This window comes from Caretta caretta, chromosome 10, assembly GCF_965140235.1.
Source record: "Caretta caretta isolate rCarCar2 chromosome 10, rCarCar1.hap1, whole genome shotgun sequence".
Classification (NCBI taxonomy): Eukaryota; Metazoa; Chordata; order Testudines; family Cheloniidae; genus Caretta; species Caretta caretta.
In genome coordinates this window covers 13,414,832-13,440,614 of record NC_134215.1, presented here as the reverse complement: position 1 = coordinate 13,440,614, position 25,783 = coordinate 13,414,832, and the positions used below count along the sequence as shown (strand labels likewise).

At 44.4% G+C, this 25,783-nt stretch overlaps 1 protein-coding gene across 1 annotated transcript; it reads left to right on the top strand.

Moving 5' to 3' along the window:
• Positions 1–6,623: 6,623 nt before the first annotated feature.
• Positions 6,624–16,465, top strand: LOC125643305 (cytochrome P450 2K4-like). The gene is given in 10 exon segments (XM_048865691.2): positions 6,624–6,818; positions 10,204–10,366; positions 10,554–10,572; positions 10,574–10,701; positions 11,474–11,630; positions 13,302–13,488; positions 14,107–14,248; positions 14,874–15,061; positions 15,685–15,826; positions 16,278–16,465. Coding segments are annotated over 10 exon segments (1,509 nt in total).
• Positions 16,466–25,783: the final 9,318 nt, after the last annotated feature.

Below are 25,783 nucleotides of genomic sequence, written 5' to 3'. Positions count from 1 at the left end.
AGAGTTGCTGACATAGAGTAGTGAACGGCCAATGGGCTGCTGTGTCACAGAAAGTATACATGTTTCAGCCAGTTAGAGTTAGCTATGGTACCCTTTTATAGCTACCAAGCACATGTACAATATAGAACCCAAATCCTGAACTGAAGGGTTCATGTAGCGTTCATGCACCTGGAAACAGTCAGGGCACACCCTGACTGTTGTGTAGGAGCAATGCACACATTGCTCTGTTCTATCCAAGGACATGGACCATGAAAACATGGACCATCTGGGAAATCATAATAAGGACATCAGCCGTGGGAAGCTTCCTCGGCCGAAGCTCAAGGCCTGAGAATAAAGATTGTAGTAGACAGAGGCTAGTAAATAGGAATATTAATCAAAGTCATATTATTTCCTTTGTTGATGCCTTTTGCGGTCGGTTGGGGTATGTGATGCGCAGGGGGGAGAGAAATAAAAGAGGTGGAAAAGCTGACAGGGGTAATCCCATCAGCAGACCAGCCTGTTTGCTTGCCTAAAGCCGTGTCCTGTCTTGTATTGAACCGCCACACTGAACTGAAATCCATTAGCTTGGATGCCAGTGAGATCTTGCACTGATCCCAGGACTGTAACTAGCACATCCCATTGCAGGGACATAGCCTTAGAACATGGAGATTCAAAATATCAGGTACTTAATCTGATAATATTTTGTAGGTCTGATCAAGAAGTCCTTGCTTGGGCAAAACTCCTAAAGACCTTAGGGCTTTATCCTGGAATAGTTGCAGGAAATGTGTGCTTGCAATCAAATGAACAAGAACAAACATATCAGACATGAATTTGATACTAATGTTCATTCTTTATGGAAAGAAGAAGCTAAGAACAAAAGCCATGGCAAGCTGTTCCAGATTGTCAGCGTTCCCTAATGCCGATCTGGAGAACACCCCTAAGAGAAAGAGCAATCCATGGCCATTCAATCCTAGGCCTTGCAGCTAGTCCACGGTTCTCAGTGGGGCTTTCTGATATGTATTATTATCTTATTTAACATTTGTCTTGTGTTAGAGCCTACAAGCCAACCAGGTCAGTGCCCTATCATGCTAGGCACTGTACAAACTTCGCGAGAATGCTTGATCATTCTCTCTCAAGATTCAGCCAAAGCAGCACCAGGGATTGAAAGAGAAAGAAAGAAAGAAAGAAAGAAAGAAAGAAAAAAAGAAAGAAAGAAAGAAAGAAAGAAAGAAAGAAAGAAAGAAAGAAAGAAAGAATGTGCGGAAAGTTGCCCAAAGTCACACACAGTGAGTTAATTTGCAGAGCCAGGAAGAGAGGTTTTGACCCTGAGCCCCCAGCTCTAACCACTAAAGAATGCCCCCTCCTTCCCTGCATGGACTCATACATAGGGACATTTTTTGGAGTCAGCTGAACCAAAGTCTTAGCTGCATTTAAGATACAAGTTATATCCCTGTCTCTGCCTCCATTATCAACTGGGGGTGACCAGGAAGAAACTGCTGAATCCAAATGCAAGTAACCCAACTCTGTAAAGAAATATCTGACTACATGGATCTTTGTCTGTTAGAATGTGGCCTGAGACCACCAGCTCATTTCACATACATTGTAAATGAATCTCGGATGACTGTTATTTTGGGTTACTACCATCCTGGTACAATTCTGAGCTGCTACCATTTAAATAGGCAACCTGCAGATGAAAGATCCCATATCCCATGATCTTTGAACTCTCCAGTCACCCCAGAGTCTATAAAAATGTGAAGAAAAACTCTTCATAATTCAACCTCCTCAAAAATCGGTTCCCAACTCTGAACAATCAAAAGAAAAATGTCTTATCTCCTTGGCAAAAATTAAGGTCTCACAAGTTGCACCTCTGTCATAAGTAACAATGGTTTATACTACAAACAGAAACTATAATGGGCATCCCCATCAGTTCTGAAATCACAGGATCTCCTGTTTGTTTTGTGGTTATGAGAGACTGAATGCAGAGCAAGACTGATGGTTCTGAAAGCAGCAGAGCTCCTGTGGGAGATTTGTTGTGAAGGGGGTGTTAGCAAGCACATGATTGTTACAAACCCAGGATCTGTATGCATCCAGCTTTGTTTCCAGATGGAGCCTAGTGCAGGAGACAATTTACCAATCCCATTTGCTTTTCCAGTTATCAGAGCCATCACACACAATATATCATGACTCCCAATGTCAGATGCACAGAACATGGAAATGCAGCTAGTGTTCTTTGAAAATTCACATTAAGGTAATTATTTTCAAACATACTTTGAAGACTTTCTTTTCTAAGCAGACTGATTTGACAGTGAAATGACACGACTTACTTGTGCCACAAAGTATGTGTCAGATACGTAGGATATTAGTCCCTTATGCTTTTAAGAAATAAACACAGGGGCACAGAAGCTGAGGGAGACACAGGTGGGATCTCATATACTCTGCCAATATACCATTACAGGAAATGGAAAGAGGCCAAAGTTTGAGAGCTCCTTCCCCCTTCCCTGAATCAGCATTTGTCAAGGTGAAAGGAATCCATAACAGCAAAGAACATTGTGCTTTTTATCACACCAAAGTCTTTTTAAAATGTTAACATTTAATAGGCTGTTCCCACGCTTTATATATATTTAGATAACAATGCATGGGCTGGTAGGCATCACTACAGGTTGTAATTCAGCTGAAAAGTCTTGTGATACATATGAGCTCCTTGAGGTTCACTCTCCTGGTTTATTACATTATCAGGACTCAGAGATTGAATTACAGCCTTATAATAGCTCTCTCCCTCTGCATTACCCTACTATTATTGTAGTTGTTATTACCCTATCTCCGATTAGAGGATTATATGTCCTTCTCAGGGCAAGCACACAGAAATTAGGTAAGTGTGGATGTTTAATCTATTGGCCCAATTTCTACAACAAATGCATGAATTATTTCCCTGAGCTGCAGATAAAATGGCATGTGTCCACACAGCAAAATTTGGTCCCTGCGGGTTGACGCTCCCTTCAGCTTGTGATGGTGGAGGGGAAAAGAAGCTTAGCAGAGTGAGGAGCAATGTGTTCGGATTCCCTCTGAGACCTTTCCACTCAGCTTATCCAGAACACCTTATCCAGTTCTGGAAGAACACTTCATCCAGCTCCCCAGGGGTCCAAAAAACTCAGTTCGACTCCAACTCCTCACTCAGGTTACTCTATTAGGCAGCTCTCCGCCCATGCTGGCCAGGCCCAGACACAGGGGGTTTAGGTACGGGGTGATACCACAATTCCAATTCATGTCACATGCTACACAGTTTATATTCATCTTTTCTACTACTAACATCTATACTTCTTGCATTTAAGGACCAATTACTTTGCAGATTGTGTAAGGCAAGTTGATCAGTTCAGGGTGTGACAGTCTACTTTGTTTACTATAAACATATCCACAATATTTAGTTTATTAAGCTTCTGCCTCCCTTATTTACCATGAACATATTCCCAAATGTTAGTTTTTCAGCAATCTTTTGTTTGGGCTCGCTCAGCAGTTACTTGTTCAGGCTTGTCTTAATTTGGGCTTGCTCATGTCAGCTAAGTTATCCCTCCACAATGCTCTCTCCCCAATCCTATGTGGTCACGCCCCCCCACCCCCAGAATTGGCAGAGCATGGGTTCAGAGGGAGCAGAAACAGATCAGAAGCAAAGAAGTATAGGGAGGAAATGGAGGTGGGGGAACGGCATTAGCAACGTTTAAAAAAAATTTTCTCAAAGCTAAAGTTCTCAATAATAATTCCCTGCACTTATCCAGGGATCACAGTGCAGGTTCTTAAGTCAGTGGGCGTTTTGCCTGAGAAAGGTTTTGGCCCTGTGTCATTAGAGAATGTAACTGTAGTGGTTAGGAATCAGGTACTATCCTTTAAAATAGTTTGGGACCCCTTTAATGGGTCTCCCTATCTTCTATTGTAGAAGCCACCCAGAACCCTAACAGGGCAATAGCTAGACCTTGTATGTTTGTGTATCATTAGTAAACATGGTTATAGCTGTGTCCATGGGGTTTCCTCATATTCTTAATATTGTGGCGAGATCAGAGACAACAGTTAGTAGGATCCATCAGCACATATCTTCATGTCTATGAGAGCTCCATGTGTCAGAAAAGGGTGCTTATGGGAAGGTCCATTAAAGGAAATAAACTCAGGATGGCTTGCATAACTGCTTGACAAATCTGAGTGATTTGCCCATCCATATCTTCCCTCTTCCTTTCCGCACATCTTGACCAGAGTCTACGCTTCCTAGGGTTATTCCCTTTTGCCATAAAACCCCTTTGATATAAGCATCTAAGAGCGGACAGGGATGTACAGTCGCCTTTGTTAATTTAGTTAGAGTTTATTGATTCAAGCTGCCTTTGGCTGATGTAATTTTATTATTAATGAATAATCAGCATTTTCCCATCCAAGCAGCTCACACCCAGAGGCTTCTGAGCGCCCTAGCAAAAATATTATTAAAATTAAAGATTTCTATTGGGCTCTACTACAGCACGGCCTAATAATCAAGAAGAGTCTACAGATGATGTGAAAAATACCCTGATTTGGAGTATAGAACCAAATTTGCTCCTGTCTTGGCCCCTGGCAATAGTTAAAATTCATGGCTCTCTGGGCTATTTTATAACAATTTGTTTTGCAGAATACATTATGTCTCCAATGAATTTGAGAGCTAGATTCACTCCGGTGGACACAAAGGAATGGAAATTGCTCCTTTGTGAGCCCATGCACGGTGCTGCACCAGAGGGGCGCATCACTCCCTGAACTATCCTCTGGGAATATATCTGGGGATTGCTGCTGCAATTGTCAGTAGCGACTCCACAGGCTGAGGCTGCCTGTGAGATGCACTGAGTCAGCTCATCATCCACTCACCTTGGATTTGCCTCCTTCCTGGCTGGGTCCGCCCTGTCTTGGGACTGCATCAGCCAGCCATAGGCCTCACACCACAGCAAGTGTTGCAGGCAGCTTTTACCGCTGCAACCCGCGACTTAAGTACAAAGGGAGCTCACAAAACCAGCTGACAGAGCAACAAAATGGCAGATGAAATTCAAGGTTGATAAATGCAAAGTAAGGCACATTGGAAAACATAATCCCAACGATACACACAAAATGATGGGGTCTAAATTAGCTGTTACCACTCAAGAAAGAGATCTCTGATCACATCCACATAATGTGCAGCGGCAGTCAAAAAAATGAACAGAATTTTAGGAACCATTAGGAAAGGGATAGATAATAAGACAGAAAATATCATAATGCCTCTGTATAAATCTGTGGTACGTCCATGAATATTGTGTGCAGATCATACTATCTCAAAAAAGATATATTAAAATTGGAAGAGGTACAGAGAAAAACAACAAAAATGATTAGGGGGATGGTACAGCTCCCATACGTGGAGAGATTAAAAGGATTGGGACTGTTCCATTTGGACAGGGCCGGCTCCAGGCACCAGCGTTCCAAGCAGGTGCTTGGGGCAGCCCTGTGAAAGGGGTCGCAGTCCGTGTGCCGTCAGGGCAGCACTCGTCTTTCCGCAGCAGCGGCAATTCGGCGGCAGCCCCACTCTGCCCGCTGCGCCGCGGCGGCAAATCGGCGGCCGCTCCACTCTTCTGGCTGCTGCGATGGCAGCTTCTGTCTTCAGACGTCCTGCTTGGGGTGGCAAAAAAAGTAGAGCCGGCCCTGCATTTGGAAAAGAGACCACTAAGAGGGGATATTATTGAGGTCTATAAAATCATGAATGGTGTGGAGAAAGTGAGTAAGGAAATGTTATTTACCTCTTCCCATAGCACCAGAACCAGGGGTCACCCAATGAAATTAGTAGGCAGCAGGTTTAAAAGAAACAAACAAACAAAAAACAGGCAGCAGGTTTCAAAGAAACCAAAGAAAAATTCACACAGCACACAGTCAACCTGTGGAAGTCGTTGCCAGGGGATGTTGTGTAGGCCAAAATTATACTGCGTTCAGAAAAGAATTAGATAAGCTCATGGAGGATAGGTTATTAGCCAGGATGGTTAGAGATGCTCCCCATACCCTGGGAGTCCTAAACCTGTAACTGTCAGAAGCTGGGAGTGGATGACAGGAGATAGATCACTCGATAATTGTCCTGTTCTGTCCATTTCCTCCTGGCATTGGCCACTGTCAGAAGACAGGATACTGGGCTAAATGAACCATTGGTCTGACCCAATATGGCTGTTCTTATGCTCTTCCACTTTATTTTATGCTGCTCAGGGCTGGTAGCCAGGGGCCAGAGTAACCCAAGGGCAAATTCAGCACAAGGGACTTCCCTTTCCCATTATGGGCCCAATATTTCAATGGGAGCAGAATCCGGCCCTTACTCTCCTGAGTGCTCAAACACATTACTGAGGATATTCACCTGAAAATAACCCCCTGCTCAAGTGCTGAGGATGAAATAGGAGCTCTGGCTCAATAATAGCCAGGATAATCCATGTTTGAAACAGGGCTTTTGCTGACAGTTTCCCAACAAAATCTGATCTCACTGTAAGTAAACAGAGGTCTGAACCCCTCTCACTATGAAAGAGCTGCATCCCCAGCGGGTGTGTCCAGGCATCTCTATAAAAGGCAGCACCAAGATGAGATGCTCATGTATTTGTTCACCTCGCTCTGTGCTGTACCTTGATCTAAGTATGACCATGGTGAAAGTTTTGCTACAGTACCTGAGCACTAGCTCGCTGCTCTGTTTGGCAGGAGGACTGGTGGCTTTCATTTATTTTTTGACCAGCTCCGAAAAGTCAATTTGCAGTTTGTCTCCAGGGCCACCTCCCCTTCCTCTCATCAGGAATTTGAATGTGGTGGATCTGAAAAAGCCGTTCCAGTCGCTGATGGAGGTAGGATAGAAATGACTGAATAGATATGAGGAGCTTTTGCAATATTTGATGATTGGGAAGTGAAAGGAAATCTAGTGAATAAGGATGTCGTTGTATCTACATTGTGTGGAAACAAAAATGAACACATTTAAAATTTTTATCTATAGTTACATACACACACAAATATGCTTCAGTCAGAGCCATGTGAGTGGACCCTGGAGCATGTGACAATACCCATTTAATCCAATGAGACACTGTGTGGGTGTAAGGCACATCTGTGTAGATCTGATTGCAGGATAAGGATCATATATTAAATGGACAGAGCTGTACCTCCTTTTTAAAAAAGATATCATCCCAAACATAGACAGACTTGCTCATTTGTACATTATTTCCAGTGTTTGATGTTTTTTGCTAAGGCAAGTGCAAATTCATCCCTTCCCCCGAGCCAGTGTTATTTTAGTAGGGTTGGCAGGAAAACAAAGAATTCTGTTTGCAAAAAATTGAGAGAGACACACACACACCACCCTGGAATAGCCAATCATCCAGTGCTCTGAATTAGGTAGAACAGGGACTTGAACCAGAGTCTTCCATATTCTAGGTAAGTACCCTGTTGTATTAGGTATCCAGGGATGGGGGGAGAGTGTCTTCCTCTCCTTCTCATTGACTAATTCCCAACCAGGCCTATATTTAAGATTCTTGTGCATGATTTTAATTTCACCCCGTTTGGGCAGTTCCATGGACACCTTTTTCCTACAGGAAAAAAACAGCTTAAATATATTTTAATTTGATCTATCCCTCATTTCATAAAACAACAGTGGTGTTCATGGGAAGAGGTATGAACCATTCAAATCCCTTTCAAAGCTGTTTTGAATCCCATGGCATGCTGACTCATTTTGCCAAGCAGTTTTCCTCCTATTTTCAAGGCTGCCAGATCAAATATTCATGTTGCAGACAGAAGTCAGCAGCAGCAAGTCAGATATATCATGATGCCAAGAAATACTCTTGCAAAGAATTAACTGAAGGAAAGCAGGGAAATTACTATGATTACCCACTTCTGGTGTGGTGCTGTGTTTAGGGGTGACCAGACAGCAAGTGTGAAAAATCTGGACAGGGGATGGGGGGTAATAGGTGCCTATATAAGACAAAGCCCCAAATAACGGGGGAGGGATAGCTCAGTGGTTTGAGCATTGGCCTGCTAAACCCAGGGTTGTGAGTTCAATCCTTGAGGGGGCCATTTGGGATCTGGGGCAAAAATTGGGGGTTGGTCCTGCTCTGAGCAGGGGGTTGGACTAGATGACCTCTTGAGGTCCCTTCCAACCCTGGTATTCTATGATTCTATGATCGGGACTGTCCCTATAAAATCAGGACATCTGCTCACCCTAGCTGTGTTGTACAGTTGACAGCAAAGAATCTCCCAAGCTGTCAAACCATCATGTGATGAAAACAAAGTTCAATTTGTCTTGCATAATAGCAGGAGCCTCTTGTAATCTGAAATGTAGTTTACAATATGTACATAATGCATTGCAAATCATCACCTAGGCACATATGAAACAAGATGAAATATGTTGGCACAGATGACTCAGAATATGTTTAAACTAGATATAAAATTCTGAGTGAACAATTAGATTGTCAAAGCTGCTGTGGAGTGTAACAGATGATTCATTCTTACCTTGCTATTAAAGCCTAGAGCTCCTGTGACATTATCCAGGAGTATATGCCTCAAGGCTGGATTCCAGTGTCTGACGGACAACAAATAATCCTTGATACGACTGAAACAGTATCCTCCTTGCAACTACTGGGGAGACAAGTGCCAAAGATAGAATTATTTTTGGAATTGTTTCTTGCAAATGTTGTAGATTGTATTTTAATGCTTTATGCACAAGTCCATTGATAACAGGTAAGTTATTATAAGTCAACAGGACCCCATGCAGCACATCTCTGCTATAGCATTTTATACTGGTCACTGTGTGAACGCAGCAATATTTCGGATTGTTACTGTAGAACACTGTAGTCCTACAATGGCATCTCTCACCAAGTCCTTCTTGCCTGACATGAGCGGCCTAGTGAAGACCGTGGGCTTTGTCAGTTGAGACAAACATGACATGTCCTCCAACGCAAGCAGAGACACTAGCGCTGGCTGCTAATATATTAATAAATATCTATTTGTCAATTAAAAACTTGGCCCAAATCCCAGCCTATAACTGAGCTGTGCTCAATGCAGCTCAAAAAAAGGGTTGCAAAGGTGGCTTCAGACCACCTTTATGCCACCAAGCCCTGGAGTAGGACCAGCACCTGCCATAAATTAGAGCAAACTTGGGTTTGCTCTAAGCTATGCCTAGTTGCAAACAGGCCCAGGGGCTGTTCTGTCAGCTGGATGTTGCCAGGTCATGGGATGTCTTGGCAACATTGAAATCAATGGGAGTTAGGCACTAAAAAAGCGTTGAGAGTCTGAGCCTTACGGCCTCATTATGAGACAAGAGAGTGTATGCTACAGACAGATGGGGGGAGCACAAGATAATACTAAAGCTATTCCAGCCACGCCCCTCAAAGCAGGGGCCAGCAGGGCAATGACACAGCAGTTGCTCTGGTGGCTCTGCCATCCAAGACACAAACCAGTCAGAACAGGGGACAGCATCTGACTCACCTCTGATCAGCTATCACAAAGGCACAGTCCCCTGTAACAGTCTGACAACATCTCTTTTGTAGAGAAGAGGCACTGGAATTTTTACCCATTAACTGATCCAATTAGCTAAACATTCTTAGAGGCATTTAGAATGAGCACAAGAAACGCCTCGGGCTTTGTGGCCTCCACTACAGCAATTATTTAAAAGCTAGAAGGAAAAACATGTTCAATTTGCAGTGACTGGGAGAATTCTTTACAGACAGTGCAAAGATTTTCTTGCAACCAATATAGTGCCAGATTATGCCTGTAGCCAAGCATATGCTGTGTATGCTACTGTGTACGATGGTTAATCTTCCGGTTAATTCAATGGGAGTCAGACAGCTGGGTGCTTTTGAAAATCCTAGTAGGCGCCTAAATACATTTAAAAATCTGTGCCTGAATGCCTCCCATTCCTACTGAAGTCATTGCAAAGTCCTAGTGAAGTCAATGGGAGTTAAGAGTGCTCAGTTCTGCATAGAATTGGGCCCTTTGGACTCTTACTGGGCTGGATTTTGACATCAGCTCTATATAAAGCTGTTCTCATTCCATGAGTGTATTCTGAAGACAGAACTTGTCGCACCGGGTGTGAGAGGCATATCAGGCTTAGAAGATTGTGGGGTTACTACATTTCTATGAGCCAAAAGCGGTGGCTCAGACAATGTGTACACAGATGATGGTACACTGTTAGCTACATCTGGGATCCAGAACTGTTTCTGAATTAACGTATTTACTTACATGTTGAAGCTCTCTGAGAAGTATGGCAACATATTCACTGTGCATTTTGGATCCAGAAAGGCAGTGGTGCTGGCTGGTTATGAGAACATTAAGGATGCCCTTTTAAATCATGCTGAAGAATTTGGAGAGAGGGCAGAAATACCCATATTTAGGAAGACAAAACACAGACATGGTAAACAAGCTTTTGTTTTGTTTTTGAATTTGATCATATTTAGTGTATTCTTATGAAAAGGAAAAATCCTGTTACTACACATTTTCATACATAGAATACTTTGAAAGTACATAGCAGCTTTCATACGAGGTACTTTACAAGCACTCATTAATCAAACTCGGTACCAGTGTGTTCACCTGTATTTTAGGCATAGCCTTCAGTCACGGAGTTATGGAAAACAATGCGAAGATTCACCTTATCTACCCTACGGGATTTTGGAGTTGGAAAGAAAACCATTGAAGTGCGAATTCTTGAAGAGCTAAATTTCATCATTAACTATTTTGAATCTCACCAGGGTGAGTGTTAAGAATTTCATCCTGAAACGGACAGTTAGGCCCCAGTTCAGAAAGGTACTTTAGCATGAGCCTAAGGCTTTGTCTACACTGGAACTTGGTCGGCAAAACTTTTGTTGTTCAGTGGTGTTAAAAAAAAAAACACACACACCCCCAAACAACAAAAGTTTTACCAATGAAAAGTGCCAGTGTGAACAGTGGTTTGTTGGCAGGAGCGGTTTCCTGCCGACAAAGCTGCTCCTGCTTGTCGCGGGTAGGATTTTTTTGTCGGCAGGACAGCCCTCTCCTGCCAATAAACAACAGCTACACGGTGCAGCTTTTAGCAGCATGGCTGTAGGGGCACACCCATGTTGCTAAAAGCTGCGTAGCGTAGACATCGCCTAATTTTAAGCATGTGAAGTCAATGGGATTTCTCATGTGCTTAAAGTGAGGCACATGCTTAAGTACTTTGCTGAATTGATGTTTTAAGCATCCAAAAAAGGTAGCCCTGGTGCATATCCTGGATGGTGAACTTGTTTAGCTCTAAGAGTTAAGGACAACATTTTCAAAGGAAACCATAACCAAGGATCTGATTTTGTGTTCACACTCATTTGAATGTGCAGTTTTACACACCATTACCCCAGCGTGTACCAGAACTTAGTCAACCGCTCTAGAGAAAACAAAATCTAGCCATTTTCTAGCTGAGAGTGAGCGCTTCTGTATGGTAGACTGAAATTGATGTTTTCAGCACAAGTGCAATTCCAAAGCCAAGTTGTTTTAATTGTTTTAAACATAGGGAAGCCCTTTGATGTGAAGGTGATACTGAACAGTGCTGTATCCAATGTCATATGCTCTATATTGTTTGGTGAGAGGTTTCAATATGAAGATCCTATATTTCTAACTTTGCTGAAGTTGTTAAATGAAAATTCCAAATTGCTGGGCTCTCCTATGATGCAGGTAATTATTTTTAATTTGGGGGATTTATTAACACATTCCCACTCTGAACAGACTGAGGGCTAACTGCTGGGTTTAATAGCTAAAAATGAAGAGTGGACAGGGTCGGTTGTATGGACGGGGAGCAACCATCATAACGACGCAGTGATGACCAGAGGAAATCTTTAGAACACAGCAGTTGCAGACAGAATGCCTCCCAGGTCATGATGAGCCACAAGCTGCAGCCCTTGGTTGTCCTTTAAGGAGAAACAGCATATTCCTAACTCCTCATCCCAGCTACCTGATGCTACCATGCATGCACATCTACCTGCGGCCCTTTGGGCTTCCACCTCTGGTACGAAGGCAGTGCCAGCAGAAGTACTCTGGCTGCCTCCTGCAGGACTGTGCATTCTGGCTGCCTCTTCCCTGAGCCCTCCCCCAGACCAGCCCAGACAGAATTTGGTACTTCAAATCCAATGCAGAATCACCACATACTAGATTTTCTCATCTCAAACCGTCCTGCTGCACCAGCAGCTTTGGTTGAGACATTCAGTTGCCGCTGTTTGTTCTCCCTGCCTCCTGGGGTGGGATGGGGCTAGGCTGTAGGTTGGGCAGTTAGCTGGTTTGCAGGGTGCTGGTGGTCTCTGAGTGCAACAGGGCGGGTGCTCTTTGGTCTGGTTCCGTGCTCAGATCCCCACCCTCCAGGTCTGTGGCTCTCAGTGTCCACGGCAGACAAGGCAGGTAGCAGCAGAGTGACTGTGTTTAAGGTTTAATTCCTTTCTGCTGCGGCATGGGGATGTGCCCTGAAAAGGAAACAGCAGATTAATGTGGAACTTGACTGAAATGGACCAACCTGTGAAGGGCCAAGTGAAAACTGACCCCAGGGGCCTTTCCCCAACTCACTCACAAGAAGTGACATTCACTCTACCCACATAAAGACCCAGCAATTGAAGGTTTTTTGGGGGGAAGAGAAAATTGACCCCCACAATCTGTGGTCTGCCCTTGTGGCTGCTACCCCCAGCCGATGGGGGAGGGGGGGTGTCACTATCCTCTTTGTGCTACTTGGTAGGAAATCAGAGCCATTTCCCCCTTATCTGGATGGGTCCCATGCCTCTCCCCATCATAACCCCAGCAACAGTGCCATGAATCCTGCCCTATTTCAGACCAATGTGAAGACCCATCCTCACCACTGACCTTTGCACCATGGGTGAATTTCACCTAACTCAGCACACTCAGTGAAACTGAAAAGCAGTCAAATAAAAGGAAAAGCTTCTCTATGTGGCATATAAACTAACTGAGGAATCTGTTGTCAGAGAGGGATTGAAGCAAACATGGAGGGCTGGAATAGCAAGGGCATAATAGCTTTATAACCACTCATAGCAGTTTGGGCTGTACAAGCTAAACCATGGATGCAGTGACCTTCCCATCTTGATGCTTCAGGGCATCCATAGTTCACATGTGGGGGGGGGTCAGGAAGGAATTACTTGTGATACATCAGAAACATTACATGAATTAGCTAAGTACACCCTGGGGATTCTCCCTCCATGCTTCTTCATGCTTCTCCATGCTCTCAAACTCTGTCACTGCCAGACCCCACTACACTAAGGAAAAAGCTGGTGTGATGTGGAATGCCGACTCCACCCATTTTATGTAAAGATGTTACACAGGTTCACCACAATGCCGGTGAACAGTAATCCTTTTGTTTTTCCCAGTTATATAATTTCTCTTGGATTTCTGTTTGGAGCCCCAAAGACCGTGTTACGAAATGTAGATGAGCTGAATGCTTTTCTGGAGAAGTTCTTTAAGGAACACAGGCAGGAGTTTAATGAAAACAATTTAACAGGTTTTGTTGATGCGTTTCTGATGAAGCAACAGCAGGTACTTTAAAGCTAATTCTCAGCTTAACTTGCATCTTTCCGTTCTGTTAGCTTTCACTTCATTTATTAATGCTGAGCATCTGGCAGGGAACTAGAGGTGTGAAGACACAGATTTGTTATGATCAGAATACTCTAGACCATGGCTAGATCCTGCTAGCCATACTCACATTGAATAGTACCTTACACCACGAGTAGGCTTATTGAAATCACTAATGAAGTGACCTAATTAGCAGAGTAGTCCCACTGAAATTAATGAGACTAGTGGGGGAGTAAATTATTACTGAATGTAAGGGTTGCCAAAGTCCTAATCATCATAGCTAACAGTTTGATGTTTCTATGATACCCTTTATTGAGATAACTGAGGGTCCACTAATTGTTTAATATGATGATACCAGCACTCCTTGCATACTTGCAGCGTGACCAATTCTTATATATTCTATGGTGTTTGGTCTACAAGATATCCCTTTTATTCCCTATAACGAAAATAAACTAAAGCAGTAAACTAACCCTAATGTCTATACCCATACACAGCTGGAACAAAGATGAAAAAAAGACAAAAGCTAAAGTCATCTGTATCATTTGCTGTAGAACGAATGTTAATTTTTTGCATGTCTCGAAGGAGTCAAGAAATTCTCACACACACTTTCACAATGAGAATCTTCTGTTCTCAACGCTGGACCTCTTTGCGGCCTGCACTGAGACTATATCTACCACTGTCCGTTGGGGTCTTCTGATGATGATGAAATACCCAGAGATTCAGAGTAAGACTAAGAACTAATCTCTTATAAAATTCTGTTAAATACCTAATCAAGTCTCCAGTTACAGAAGGGAGACAGCAGGGTTCCCACAGTTGAGACTTGAGTAAATAACATTAAGTGCTAAATTGGAAAACATCTGGCTTTACAAAGAGGTTTCATTCAGCTAATCTTAACTGAAATACATAAGCAAACAAGAAAAGCTGAATTCCAGTTCTGTTCATAAGCCTCTATAAGCCTCCACCCATCAAAACTCTCTTACAAGCTATTAGGTTACACCAGCATAACAAACTCATAGGTTTCCCATCTTATCTGAGAGAAGGTGGGCTGGATTCTGCTCTCACTTCCACTGAAGACTATGGAGTGACACTGGTGTGAGAATAGAATCAGGCATGGAATTTACCACAATACCCCCTAACTCTGCATTGGCCGAATAATAGCTCTCAGGGACCTACAGACCAACCCGCGCTAATTTCTGCAGCATGCAGATTTTTCTACTGAGGAGTGCCACCCAAATCCTGGCTAAACTTAATCCTGTTGAGATTTCAAGACAAAGTGAGCTCACAGCCTGTGGTAAAGTATCCTCAGTATTCCTGGAAAACTGCAATCCCTCTCCTTTTTCCTTTTCAAGGAAGGATTCAGGAAGAAATAGATCAGGTCATTGAGCCAGGACAAATGCCCATGCTGGAGGACAGGAAAAAACTGCCTTACACTGATGCAGTGATACATGAAATACAAAGGTTTTCCAATATTGTCCCAATGAGTGTATCATGTTCAACTTCCACCAATGTTAGTTTCAGGGGTTATATGATACCAAACGTAAGTTTTGAAGTTGACAACAGAAACTGCAAATATTCAGTTTTGTGAAACACTCATAAGAAAATAAATTTAAGAAGTTCTGGTGTTTGGTCTTTCGGTATTTAATCCCTCCCTCTACCATCTGTGCTACATCCAGAACGGATAGTGCAACTATGGGCCAGATTCTACACTCAGTTAGAGCCACATAAATGCAGAGCAATTGGACTGCTGTCAGTGAAGTTACTCTGGGTTTACATTTGCTTATCTAAGCACAGAACTTGTGCTGGATCTTTGCTTGGAGGGTGAATGAAAACGCTTAGGAAATAAATCAATTTTTATGTTATGAGGTGAAGAGGGAGAAGTGGAATATTAACCAATCTCAGTATCAAAAAACATGTATTCTGGGTACTAAACATCCATAAACAGTGCTTATAGCTTCCTGTTCTGATGTTTATTTCTATGCATGTGAATCTACCAGATTAAATATTCCACAGAGTAAGGAGATATCCTGTAGAGCTAGTTAATCCTGCTCAGAAATCCATCTACTCTTTGCTTTCTTGCATGGAAGAATGAGTTGAATTTGTGAGAGTGACCACCACAGACCATTGGCTGCTGCACCTGCCAGTTTCCCTTATTCCTTCCAGGGAATAGAAGTGATTCCTCTGCTGACCTCAGTTTTGAAGGACAAATTGCACTGGGAGACACCAGATCAGTTCAACCCTTCCCACTTCCTTGATGCTGATGGGAGCTTTACTAGGAAGGAGGCATTTATACCATTCTCCATAGGTAACAACAACTTCCTGTGCTCAGTCTGTAGTTACACTGATTGTACAGCGGGAGCAGCGGATGCTTGGCACGTCTGAAAACCAGGCCAAACATGTCTGAAATGGGGCACCTCAAATTGAGGATCTCCAGATTAAATGGTACTTTGGGCAATTTAGGTGTGAGTCATCCAAAGCATATAAGTAGACACTGGCATTCCTTTGTCTGCTAACCTCCAGACAGTCTGGAATGGTCACAGATTCTCACAACTTCCTGAATGGGCAGAAACTATTTCCTTTTAAATAGCCCTTCTGATATATAGATTGGGGGTGGGGTGGTCGGGGGTTGTCAGCTGGCTCCTCTGGTTGCTGTTACAGACTGTATATACATTTTAAAAGATCTCAGACAAAAGCACTGACCAAGCCATGCCTTGCTGACTTTCGTTCCATTGACCTCCATGTGGTTAACTTTACAGGACGAAGGGTTTGCGCTGGAGAAGGACTTGCCAAAATGGAACTTTTTCTCTTCTTTGCGGGTTTGCTCCGGAAATTTATTTTCCAGCCGCATCCAGGGGTGGCGAAGGCTGATCTAGATCTCACTGCTGATGTTGGCTTTACCTTAAACCCAATGCCCCATCTGATTTGTGCTGTGCCCCGTGAATAACTGAAATGTAACTGAATGCATGAAATATTGTCTGTGGCTGATATCTGAATTTGGATCTTTGATTGCAACGATGCAAAAAACAAAAGATAATTAATGGAGAGAAAGGGGTGACCTGTGGTATGACGGTTCATTCTCTAAGTGCCAGAACTGCTGTGTTACTCCAACAGGTGGCGCTACCTTGCAACGGTTGACTCAGAATCATAGTAGAGATGGAAAAGACTTAGGGCCAGATTGTTCCTGCGTCGCGGAATGCAGGTGTGGTGGTTGGGTTCAATCAGTCTTTCCCTCTTGTCAACCTGGTGCAAGGCCAAGGTCACTCATGGTGCCTGTACTTCTATGTGCCACTGGGGCCATGGCCCAACCTTCCCGTCCCCCCACAGCTTTTGGCTAGCCCACAAGTTGGCTGGGAGCAAGCTACACCATTCTAATAACAGGTGCAGCCTGCATGCTTCCCCTGCTCACTTGGTAGCTCAAGGAGGATGGAGCTGAGGATCTGGCCCTGCGGCCTTTAGGAGAAGGAGAACATGAGTAAATGCTGATTGGAAAGCTGTGCCCAGCACAGAGTCGGCAGTGTGAAAAGAGAGGTGAAGGCAGGAGGGTCTGTAGGAAACACAGGGAGCCCATAAGAGACAAACAAATACGCAACGCAGACAAAGCAGCACTTCCAGTCTCTGCTAAATGAAAGCCAGTTGCTCCATCAAATGCCTATAATTTCCCAGCACCCCATCTGAAAGAATGGAGAATTCTATGGATTAACTGAAATAACTGAAAGCACCTTTCTGTAGATAGAACCTGCGCAGGCTGGGAAGATATTTTATGTCCTAAAATAGAATGATGTGCCGATTACCCACAAGCATTGAAACCATCAGCCATGGTTGGGCCAAGATCTCTCTTTTTTGTTTTAAAGCACTTTACATCCAATTGTAAATGGCGCTCCCAACTCACTCCATATTTGGTTGTTTTTTTTAAATTTCCAGTTTCTGGATTCCTGCGATTACCTGAGAATCTTAGCTTCCATTAAAAAAAAAACGTAAGTTTTTATACCCCAGGATTGTAGAGACAAGCCTGAAAATGCAGACCTAGTACACCCTAAAGGCATGGAAACCAGAAGGCAAATAAAACAAAGCAAAGATTTATTGTTTTTCTTTTTAATCTTGTGATTTTCAAGCCAATCTAATGATTTTGGGGGGCCTGATTCATGTTTTTTTGAATGCATACAGTTGGCAACACTGCATTCAACCAAAGCACACAAAGATTCCATACATCTCAAGTGTACCTGTCATCAGTGGCCTCATTCCATTCCTTTCATGCTATCTGTTACTCCCACTAAGGTCAGATGTTTCCCTCTCCTTCATATCATTCTTTTCAAGAACTCTGCTGACATCAGCAAAGCAAAACTGGGTATCAAAACTTGGTATGACTTGGAACAAAGGGATCCATTGCCAGAATGGTGCCTATAAACTGGCAGTAATCAATGGCGTTTTTAATCTAAGGAAAGAAACTGTTGTAAGCGTTCTCTGCAGAAGAAGCCAGTGTGGATTGATGGTCTCGTCAGAATCTTCCTCTAGTATTTCACAGCACACAACACAAGTGTCACCTGGATTATAACCCATCACTCATGCATCAGCTGGAGCACAGCCAACATGCAACTAGAAATACTTGATGGGTTTAAAAACCTTCTTGAGACATTTTGATTCAAACTTTCCGCTAAGCCTCAGCTTGGCTTCCTTTGTGCAAGCACAATCTTCCCTTTCTATTTTTCTGTTAGTCCCAGCTCTATTGGTGCCACATGGGCTTATTATGATGATCTGCTAAGTGTGGGTACAATGTTCAAAAAGAACAAAGTGACTACATCCCGTTTTCAAAAGTGACTGACACACTTAGGTTCCCAAGTCGCTTCCGGGAATGGGACTTCCAGGCTTTTGAAAATTCTGCCTTCTTTGCTCACTATTAAACAAGACACATATTCCATGCTCCAAGGAGCTTGATGTTTCAAAACTAAGCAGCGAAGTCTCCAGGAAGAGCAACGTTATATTGTCTGGTCTCCAGTTTACCAAACAATGGGCTTGAGTTTGTTTGGTACCAAGCAAATGCAACTGCCATTGACTCCAATGGAAGCTACAGGTCCTCAGCACCTCTCAGGATCAGGATAACACAGGAAGATTTGGGGCCAAATTCTGATGTATGCAAAAGGTGCAATGGCCCCTCAAGTATGGACTCAGGTATGCTGCAAAACCAACGTTAATAAAGGCCCATATTCTATTCCCCGCCCACCCATCACGACCTCTGTGCAATCTATACTACTACAAGCATATTTAGAAATGTAGACACCCTTTCAAAAATACCATACTTAGCTCAAAGGAAAGAATTTAATCTGAACTCAGAAAATTGCAATTGAAAAGGCAATTATAGCAGATCTTTCTTACTCATTAATTATCACCTTTAAATGTCTCCCCATCACGGGAATATGCAAAGTCAATTCAGATAGTTTAATCATGTTATGGTCCTGGGAACTTGGCAACCGCATTAGCAATGCCACACCTGGTCTCACCCACCCGCTGAGTAACAAGGATTAGAAAGATTAACAGTGTCTATAGCTCAACTCATGGTGAAGCAGAGGCTAAATCTGCATGCGCTGGCAGTTCTCAGTGCATGTCTGGTCAGTATTAGAAGGCCTGTGCAAACTCGGCATAGACCAGCCCCTTTAGGTTTGGTTAGAGTCACAGACCTCCATGAATTCCTCTTCCCCCATAACTGCCTCCCCAGAACCCCTGCTTCACCTTACCTTTTGATGTCTTCAAGGGAACTGGTGACCTGACCCCTCCTGTTCTGTTCAGGCCAAGGCTCTTCGTGGGTCCTCTGGTGGTGCCAGGGTGCTGTTCACTGCCAGACCTTCAGCAGGGTCTTCAGAGGTGGATCTGTGTGGGTGACTTCACCTCAATCCACCCAGGGCTGTTCTGAAAGGGAAGAGGGGCATGGTGGAGGTGGGGTCCCACTCATAGGTCAGGAGATGCTGGGAAATGACTGCGTTCCCAGCCAGCTCTCTACTGAGTTGCCTGCAGCAATGATTCGCAGGGAACCCCCTGGGGTCGGTAGCAGTAGCACCATCATGCCAGCTATTTCTCAACCCCCGTGCATCTTTGCCAGGGAACACCAGCCATAACCTAACATCGCCATAACCCAAAGTGCTCCCTGATTACAAGTGGGTTTTTGGCTCTGCACAAAACTTTTGACTGCATTAGTCATGGGGAGATGGCGACTGGCTGACACATATGTTCAACTTTGGTCACCATATCTTCAAATGGAGGCAGCGGAATTGGAGGGTGGTGCGGAGTCCGGGATGGGGCAATAGGACTGATTATAGACATGAAAAACCTCTCACAGAAAGAGAGGTTAGAAAGGGTGCCACTGTTTGCATGAGAGGGCAGATGAATAAGAGGAGGGGCATGAGAAAGATAGATAATGAATGGTGCAGAGAAGCTAAATCAGAGACTTCTGTTCAGCATTTCTTACTGTAGAAGCATAAGTGGACATTCATTGAAATTGAAATGCAGCAAATTAAAAAATAATAAAAGGAAATACTTTTTACACAATGCACATGTAGACTGTGGAAGTCATTGCCATGGGATATCATTGAAGCCAAGGATTAAAACAAATTGGACCCCAGACCATCCAGAGTTATAATAAGGAAGATTTAAAAACCCCAAGAATTTGGGAAAGGATGGAAACCTTCAAGCTTTAGGTCGGGGTGGGCAAACTTCTTGGGCCGATGGCCACATCTGGGTGGGGAAATTGTATGCAGGGCCGGGGCAGGGGGTTGGGGTGCAGGGGGGGGGGTGCGGTGTGTGGCTCAGGGCAAGGGATTGGGGCAGAGGAGGGGTATGGGGTGTATGAAGGGGGTCAGGGTAGGGGGTTGGGGTGCAGGTGGAGTGCGGACTGTGGGAGAGAGCTCAGGACAGGGGTTTGGGGTGCAGGAGGGGTGCAGGGTGCGACAGGGGGCTCAGGGCAGGGAGTTGGGGGGTCAGGTGCAGGCAGGGGGCTCAGGGCAGGGAGTTGGGGGCAGGGTGCTGGAGGTGTTTGGGCTCCGGCCTGGTGCCGCTTACCTAAAACGGCTCCGGGGTGGCAGCGGCACGCCGTGCAGCTCTGGGAAGCGTCCAGCACCACATCCCTGCATGGCCCCTGGGGCGGGGGGCACAGGGCTCCGAGCGCTGCCCTTGCCATGCCTCCAGGTACCTCCCCCAAAGCTCCCATTGGCCGCGGTTCCCTGTTCCCAGCCAATGGGAGCTGTGGGGGGGTGGGGGGGTGGGAGGCGGTGCCTGGAGGCGAGGGCAACGTACTGAGCCCTCTTGCCCCTCCACCCCCGGGGCCCCAGGGACGTTGTGCCGGCCGCTTCTGAGAGCAGTGTGGGGCCTGCGGCACCATGGGGGGCAATCCTGCGGACTGGATCCAAAGCCCTGAAGGGCTGGATCCAGCCCGTGGGCCGTAGTTTGCCCACCCCTGCTTTAGGTCATAAGCCAATCTCCAGCTAATGGTGATGAGGCAGAAAAATTTCCTCTGCGCAGATTAACCCATAATTGTCTGGTGTAGTTTCTTGTACCTTCCTCTGAAACACCTGATACTGGCCACTGTCAGTCACAGGTTACTGGGCTAGATTGACCACTGGTCTGGCTGAGTCTGTGTTCCTAATGCTCTGTGTGTAGTTACAGAGAAGGCACTCATAACAAAGAAAGCTAATGAGGAAGTCACTAGTAGGTGTCTCATAGACTCACAGACTTTAAGGTCAGAAGGGACCATCATGATCATCTAGTCTGACCTCCTGCACATTGCAGGCCACAGAACCTCTCCCAATCCTGAAATAGACCCGTCACCTCTGGCTGAGTTACTGAACTCCTCAAATCATGGTTTAAAGACTTCAAGTTACAGCAAATCCACTATTTACACTAGTTTAAACTGGCAAGTGACCCAGGCCCCATGCTGCAGAGAAAGGCAAAAAACTTTACAGATTCTGTTCTCCCTCACATTTGCTTTAATTTAGTGTGACATTAGTGGAGCTATTCCTGATTTACGCTCATGTAAATGAGAGCACAATGAGGCCCTCAGTATGGAGAATGCTGATATCCTAACCGCTGATTGAAAAACACATGTTGAGGCCCATCTACAATGTACACATATTTGTTTAATGATTCAGGCTTGTGCACACATTATGCCATACCTGCTGCAATCTGCACGATATAAATAGGAATGGCTAGGGAGCTAAATAGGGACACGCCTTTAAATCCCCTTCACATGCATTGGACTAGGAGAGTTTATTTCAGGTACAGAATGGAAAATGGTTTATATTTTGTTAATAAAAACATGCCTATAAACAGGTCTATAAAATCATGACTGGTGTAGAGAAAGTAGATAAGGAAGTGTTGTTTACTACTTCTCATAACACAAGAACTAGGGGTCACCAAATGAAATTAATAGGCAGCAGGTTTAAAACAAATAAAAGGAAGTGTTTCCTCACACAACGCACAGTCAACCTGTGGAACTCCTGGTCAGAGGATGTTGTGAAGGCCAAGACCATAACAGGGTTCAAAAAAAGAACTAGATAAATTCATGGAGGATAGGTCCATCAACGGATATTAGACAGGATGGGCAGGAATGGTGTCCCTAGCCTCTGTTTGCCAGAAGCTGGGAATGAGCGACAGAGGATGGATCACTTGATGATTACCTGTTCTGTTCATTCCCTCTGGGGCACCTGGCACTGGCCACTGTCAGAAGACAGGACACTGGGCTAGATGGACCTTTGGTTTGACACAGTTCTTAAGACTGTCCCTCCCAAATATGGATGGTGAAGAGGCATGCTCCTGATGTGCACATATCAACCGGTCTGATTTGCCTTTACTGCCAGTGTAAGAAAGAGGAGAACCAGGCTCAAAGGCCTTAAGAAATATAAATGGTATCTGTATGTTGAGTACCCAGCGGAGAATGCAAATGATCACTGGGCACTCTTGCACAAAGGAGACACTAGCTACCCCAGGCAGTTATCGTGTTAGCAGATGGTCCACTGAGCCTTTAAAATATTTCCTTTGAAAAATTTGTGTCGTGTGATATCACAGACAACAGAACTGGACAATGGTCTGAAGTCAGATGGACACTGAAACCTGCCATACCCAATCTAGCCCAATCCACCACGTACACAGGTTTGGAAAGTTGCTTTTGGGGAAGTTGGGCTGGAACAGTGGCTGTGGGGTTAATCTGGGGACCTGGATATGCACAGCAGTCATGTTGTCTGGTACCTGGAGTTGTACAGTGGGTGTCATGCTGCTTGGGAATTTGGAGTCATGCAACAGCTGCCAAATAGTTTCGGAATCCGGACTGGGGCAGTGGGTGCAGCAAGAGCTGGAAATTTAGATTTCAACTAGGAGGCTAGAGCGTTTGCTTTTCAAGGGTTGATCTCTGTGTGTGCTCAAGCAGGGGAGCACGTAGCAAGTGGCATGTCAGGGAAACACGTAGCAGATGCATTATCTAGACAGGAATTTCTTGTCATCACAAAAACCCCATGTAACCTTGTCATATCAAAGCATCACACCCAAGGGCCTGTTTCCAAAAGGTCTTTTCTACAGCCATTTAAAACTATTTCTGAAAAATCCCTTTTTATTATTTAAACATTTAACAAAGTTAGCGCAAAATGCCAAGGTGGTAGGTAGCAGCACATAGCTCCATAGGCTGGGGGTATGGCAAGCCAAAAAATCCTGCAAGACAGCACAGGTCATAGTGGCTTGATGTGTTGGGGGTATATTGACTGTTCCTTTCTGAAGGGAACAACATGCTTGCTTGGTGGTTGCTGTGGATGGCAGTGTATGCAGCTGTTGAATAGCATACAAGCCTTCTCTCTCACACTGCACCCCTTCCTCTCTAAACATGTCCCTCATGGTCATGGAAATATACTCCAAAGTGACAACAGCAAATTTGGCAGGTCCACTGTATCCCACATCAGGGTGCCATCAGGATGTCTGCATCATGTGCATTATGACAACAAAGGTTTTTGCACCTCTTTACATGCCTGCAGAAGCAGGAGTTAGTCTTGTAACACATTTTTGGAACCAAGGCTGTCCATGAGCGAATGACTTCTGTAGGCCGTTTTATAAAAATTGCTTCCAGACCTCCATGTATCATGTAACCAAAAATTGAGTTTGTCTGCATTTTTGGAAGGGCTAAAAAGCACAATGAATTTCACTGGTCCTACAACACCCAGGAACAATGCTACATATTTTTGAGCCCCCATCTACCAGTACTGTCTCTAACTATTTCCGTATGTACATCTGTAGAGCACTTGTGTAACATGAATGTAGGGGAAGCTGCAGAGCACTTCTTGGAAATGAATGTAAAAAGTCCCAGACATGTTCACGCATGATTGCCAGATCCGAAGTTGGGTTGGCTGGTAATCAGAGTTCCTCTTCCAAGCCCACTAGGAATGTGGTGTATCAATAAACTCAATTCAGATGTTGGAGATTCATGTAGAATTGTTGTATTTTCGGCCATCATTTTAGAATGCTGGTGCAAATGGAAAGCATTTTCACGTAGGGCAAATGATGCCAAACTAATGAAGCAATTGCTTCAGTAATGTCAAGGATTAACTATTCTGTGCCTCATCTTGCTGTCATTCTTGGGAAGATCTCAGTTAAAGACTGCTGCTTTTAGTTTACTATTTTCACACAGCCCTTCTGCACATCACTTCCACTCTTACTGGCTCCTTGTTAAGCTCCATACTGACAGCAATTATTCTGGGATGTGGCATGAACACAACTGCTGAATGGTAAGGTTTCATTGCAATTAAGGCTATTGATTTACAACCAAATTTTCAACTACCATGCACTAATACACTTGCAAAATGTGCTGGTACATCCATTTGTACTCAAACTTGTGAATTTGTGTGTGCAAACAAGTATTTGTGCATGCAAAGCCGGAAGTTGGGTGCACAACTACCTGCTTTGTCCACACAGTTGCACAAGGGAAGGTCATGCCTGACTAATCTAATCGCCTTTTATGATGAGATTACTGGTTCTGTGGATGAAGGGAAAGCAGTGGATTTATTGTTTCTTGACTTTAGCAAAGCTTTTGACACGGTCTCCCACAGTATTCTTGTCAGCAAGTTAAGGAAGTATGGGCTGGATGAATGCACTATAAGGTGGGTAGAAAGCTGGCTAGATTGTCGGGCTCAACGGGTAGTGATCAATGGCTCCATGTCTAGTTGGCAGCCGGTATCAAGTGGAGTGCCCCAAGGGTCGGTCCTGGGGCCGGTTTTGTTCAATATCTTCATAAATGATCTGGAGGATGGTGTGGATTGCACTCTCAGCAAATTTGCGGATGATACTAAACTGGGAGGAGTGGTAGATACGCTGGAGGGGAGGGATAGGATACAGAAGGACCTAGACAAATTGGAGGATTGGGCCAAAAGAAATCTGATGAGGTTCAATAAGGATAAGTGCAGGGTCCTGCACTTAGGATGGAAGAATCCTACAGACTACACCGCTACAGACTAGGGACCGAATGGCTAGGCAGCAGTTCTGCGGAAAAGGACCTAGGGGTGACAGTGGACGAGAAGCTGGATATGAGTCAGCAGTGTGCCCTTGTTGCCAAGAAGGCCAATGGCATTTTGGGATGTATAAGTAGGGGCATAGCGAGCAGATCGAGGGACGTGATCGTTCCCCTCTATTCGACATTGGTGAGGCCTCATCTGGAGTACTGTGTCCAGTTTTGGGCCCCACACTTCAAGAAGGATGTGGATAAATTGGAGAGAGTCCAGCGAAGGGCAACAAAAATGATTAGGGGTCTAGAACACATGACTTATGAGGAGAGGCTGAGGGAGCTGGGATTGTTTAGCCTGCAGAAGAGAAGAATGAGGGGGGATTTGATAGCTGCTTTCAACTACCTGAAAGGGGGTTCCAAAGAGGATGGCTCTAGACTGTTCTCAATGGTAGCAGATGACAGAACGAGGAGTAATGGTCTCAAGTTGCAGTGGGGAGGTTTAGATTGGATATTAGGAAAAACTTTTTCACTAAGAGGGTGGTGAAACACTGGAATGCGTTACCTAGGGAGGTGGTAGAATCTCCTTCCTTAGAGGTTTTTAAGGTCAGGCTTGACAAAGCCCTGGCTGGGATGATTTAACTGGGAATTGGTCCTGCTTTGAGCAGGGGGTTGGACTAGATGACCTTCAGGGGTCCCTTCCAACCCTGATATTCTATGATTCTATGAATTATTCCTGAAAATTCTCATCTACATGCACAAAGATGAGTTTTGCAGGCTCAGTCAGGTTCAAGTGCAACACTG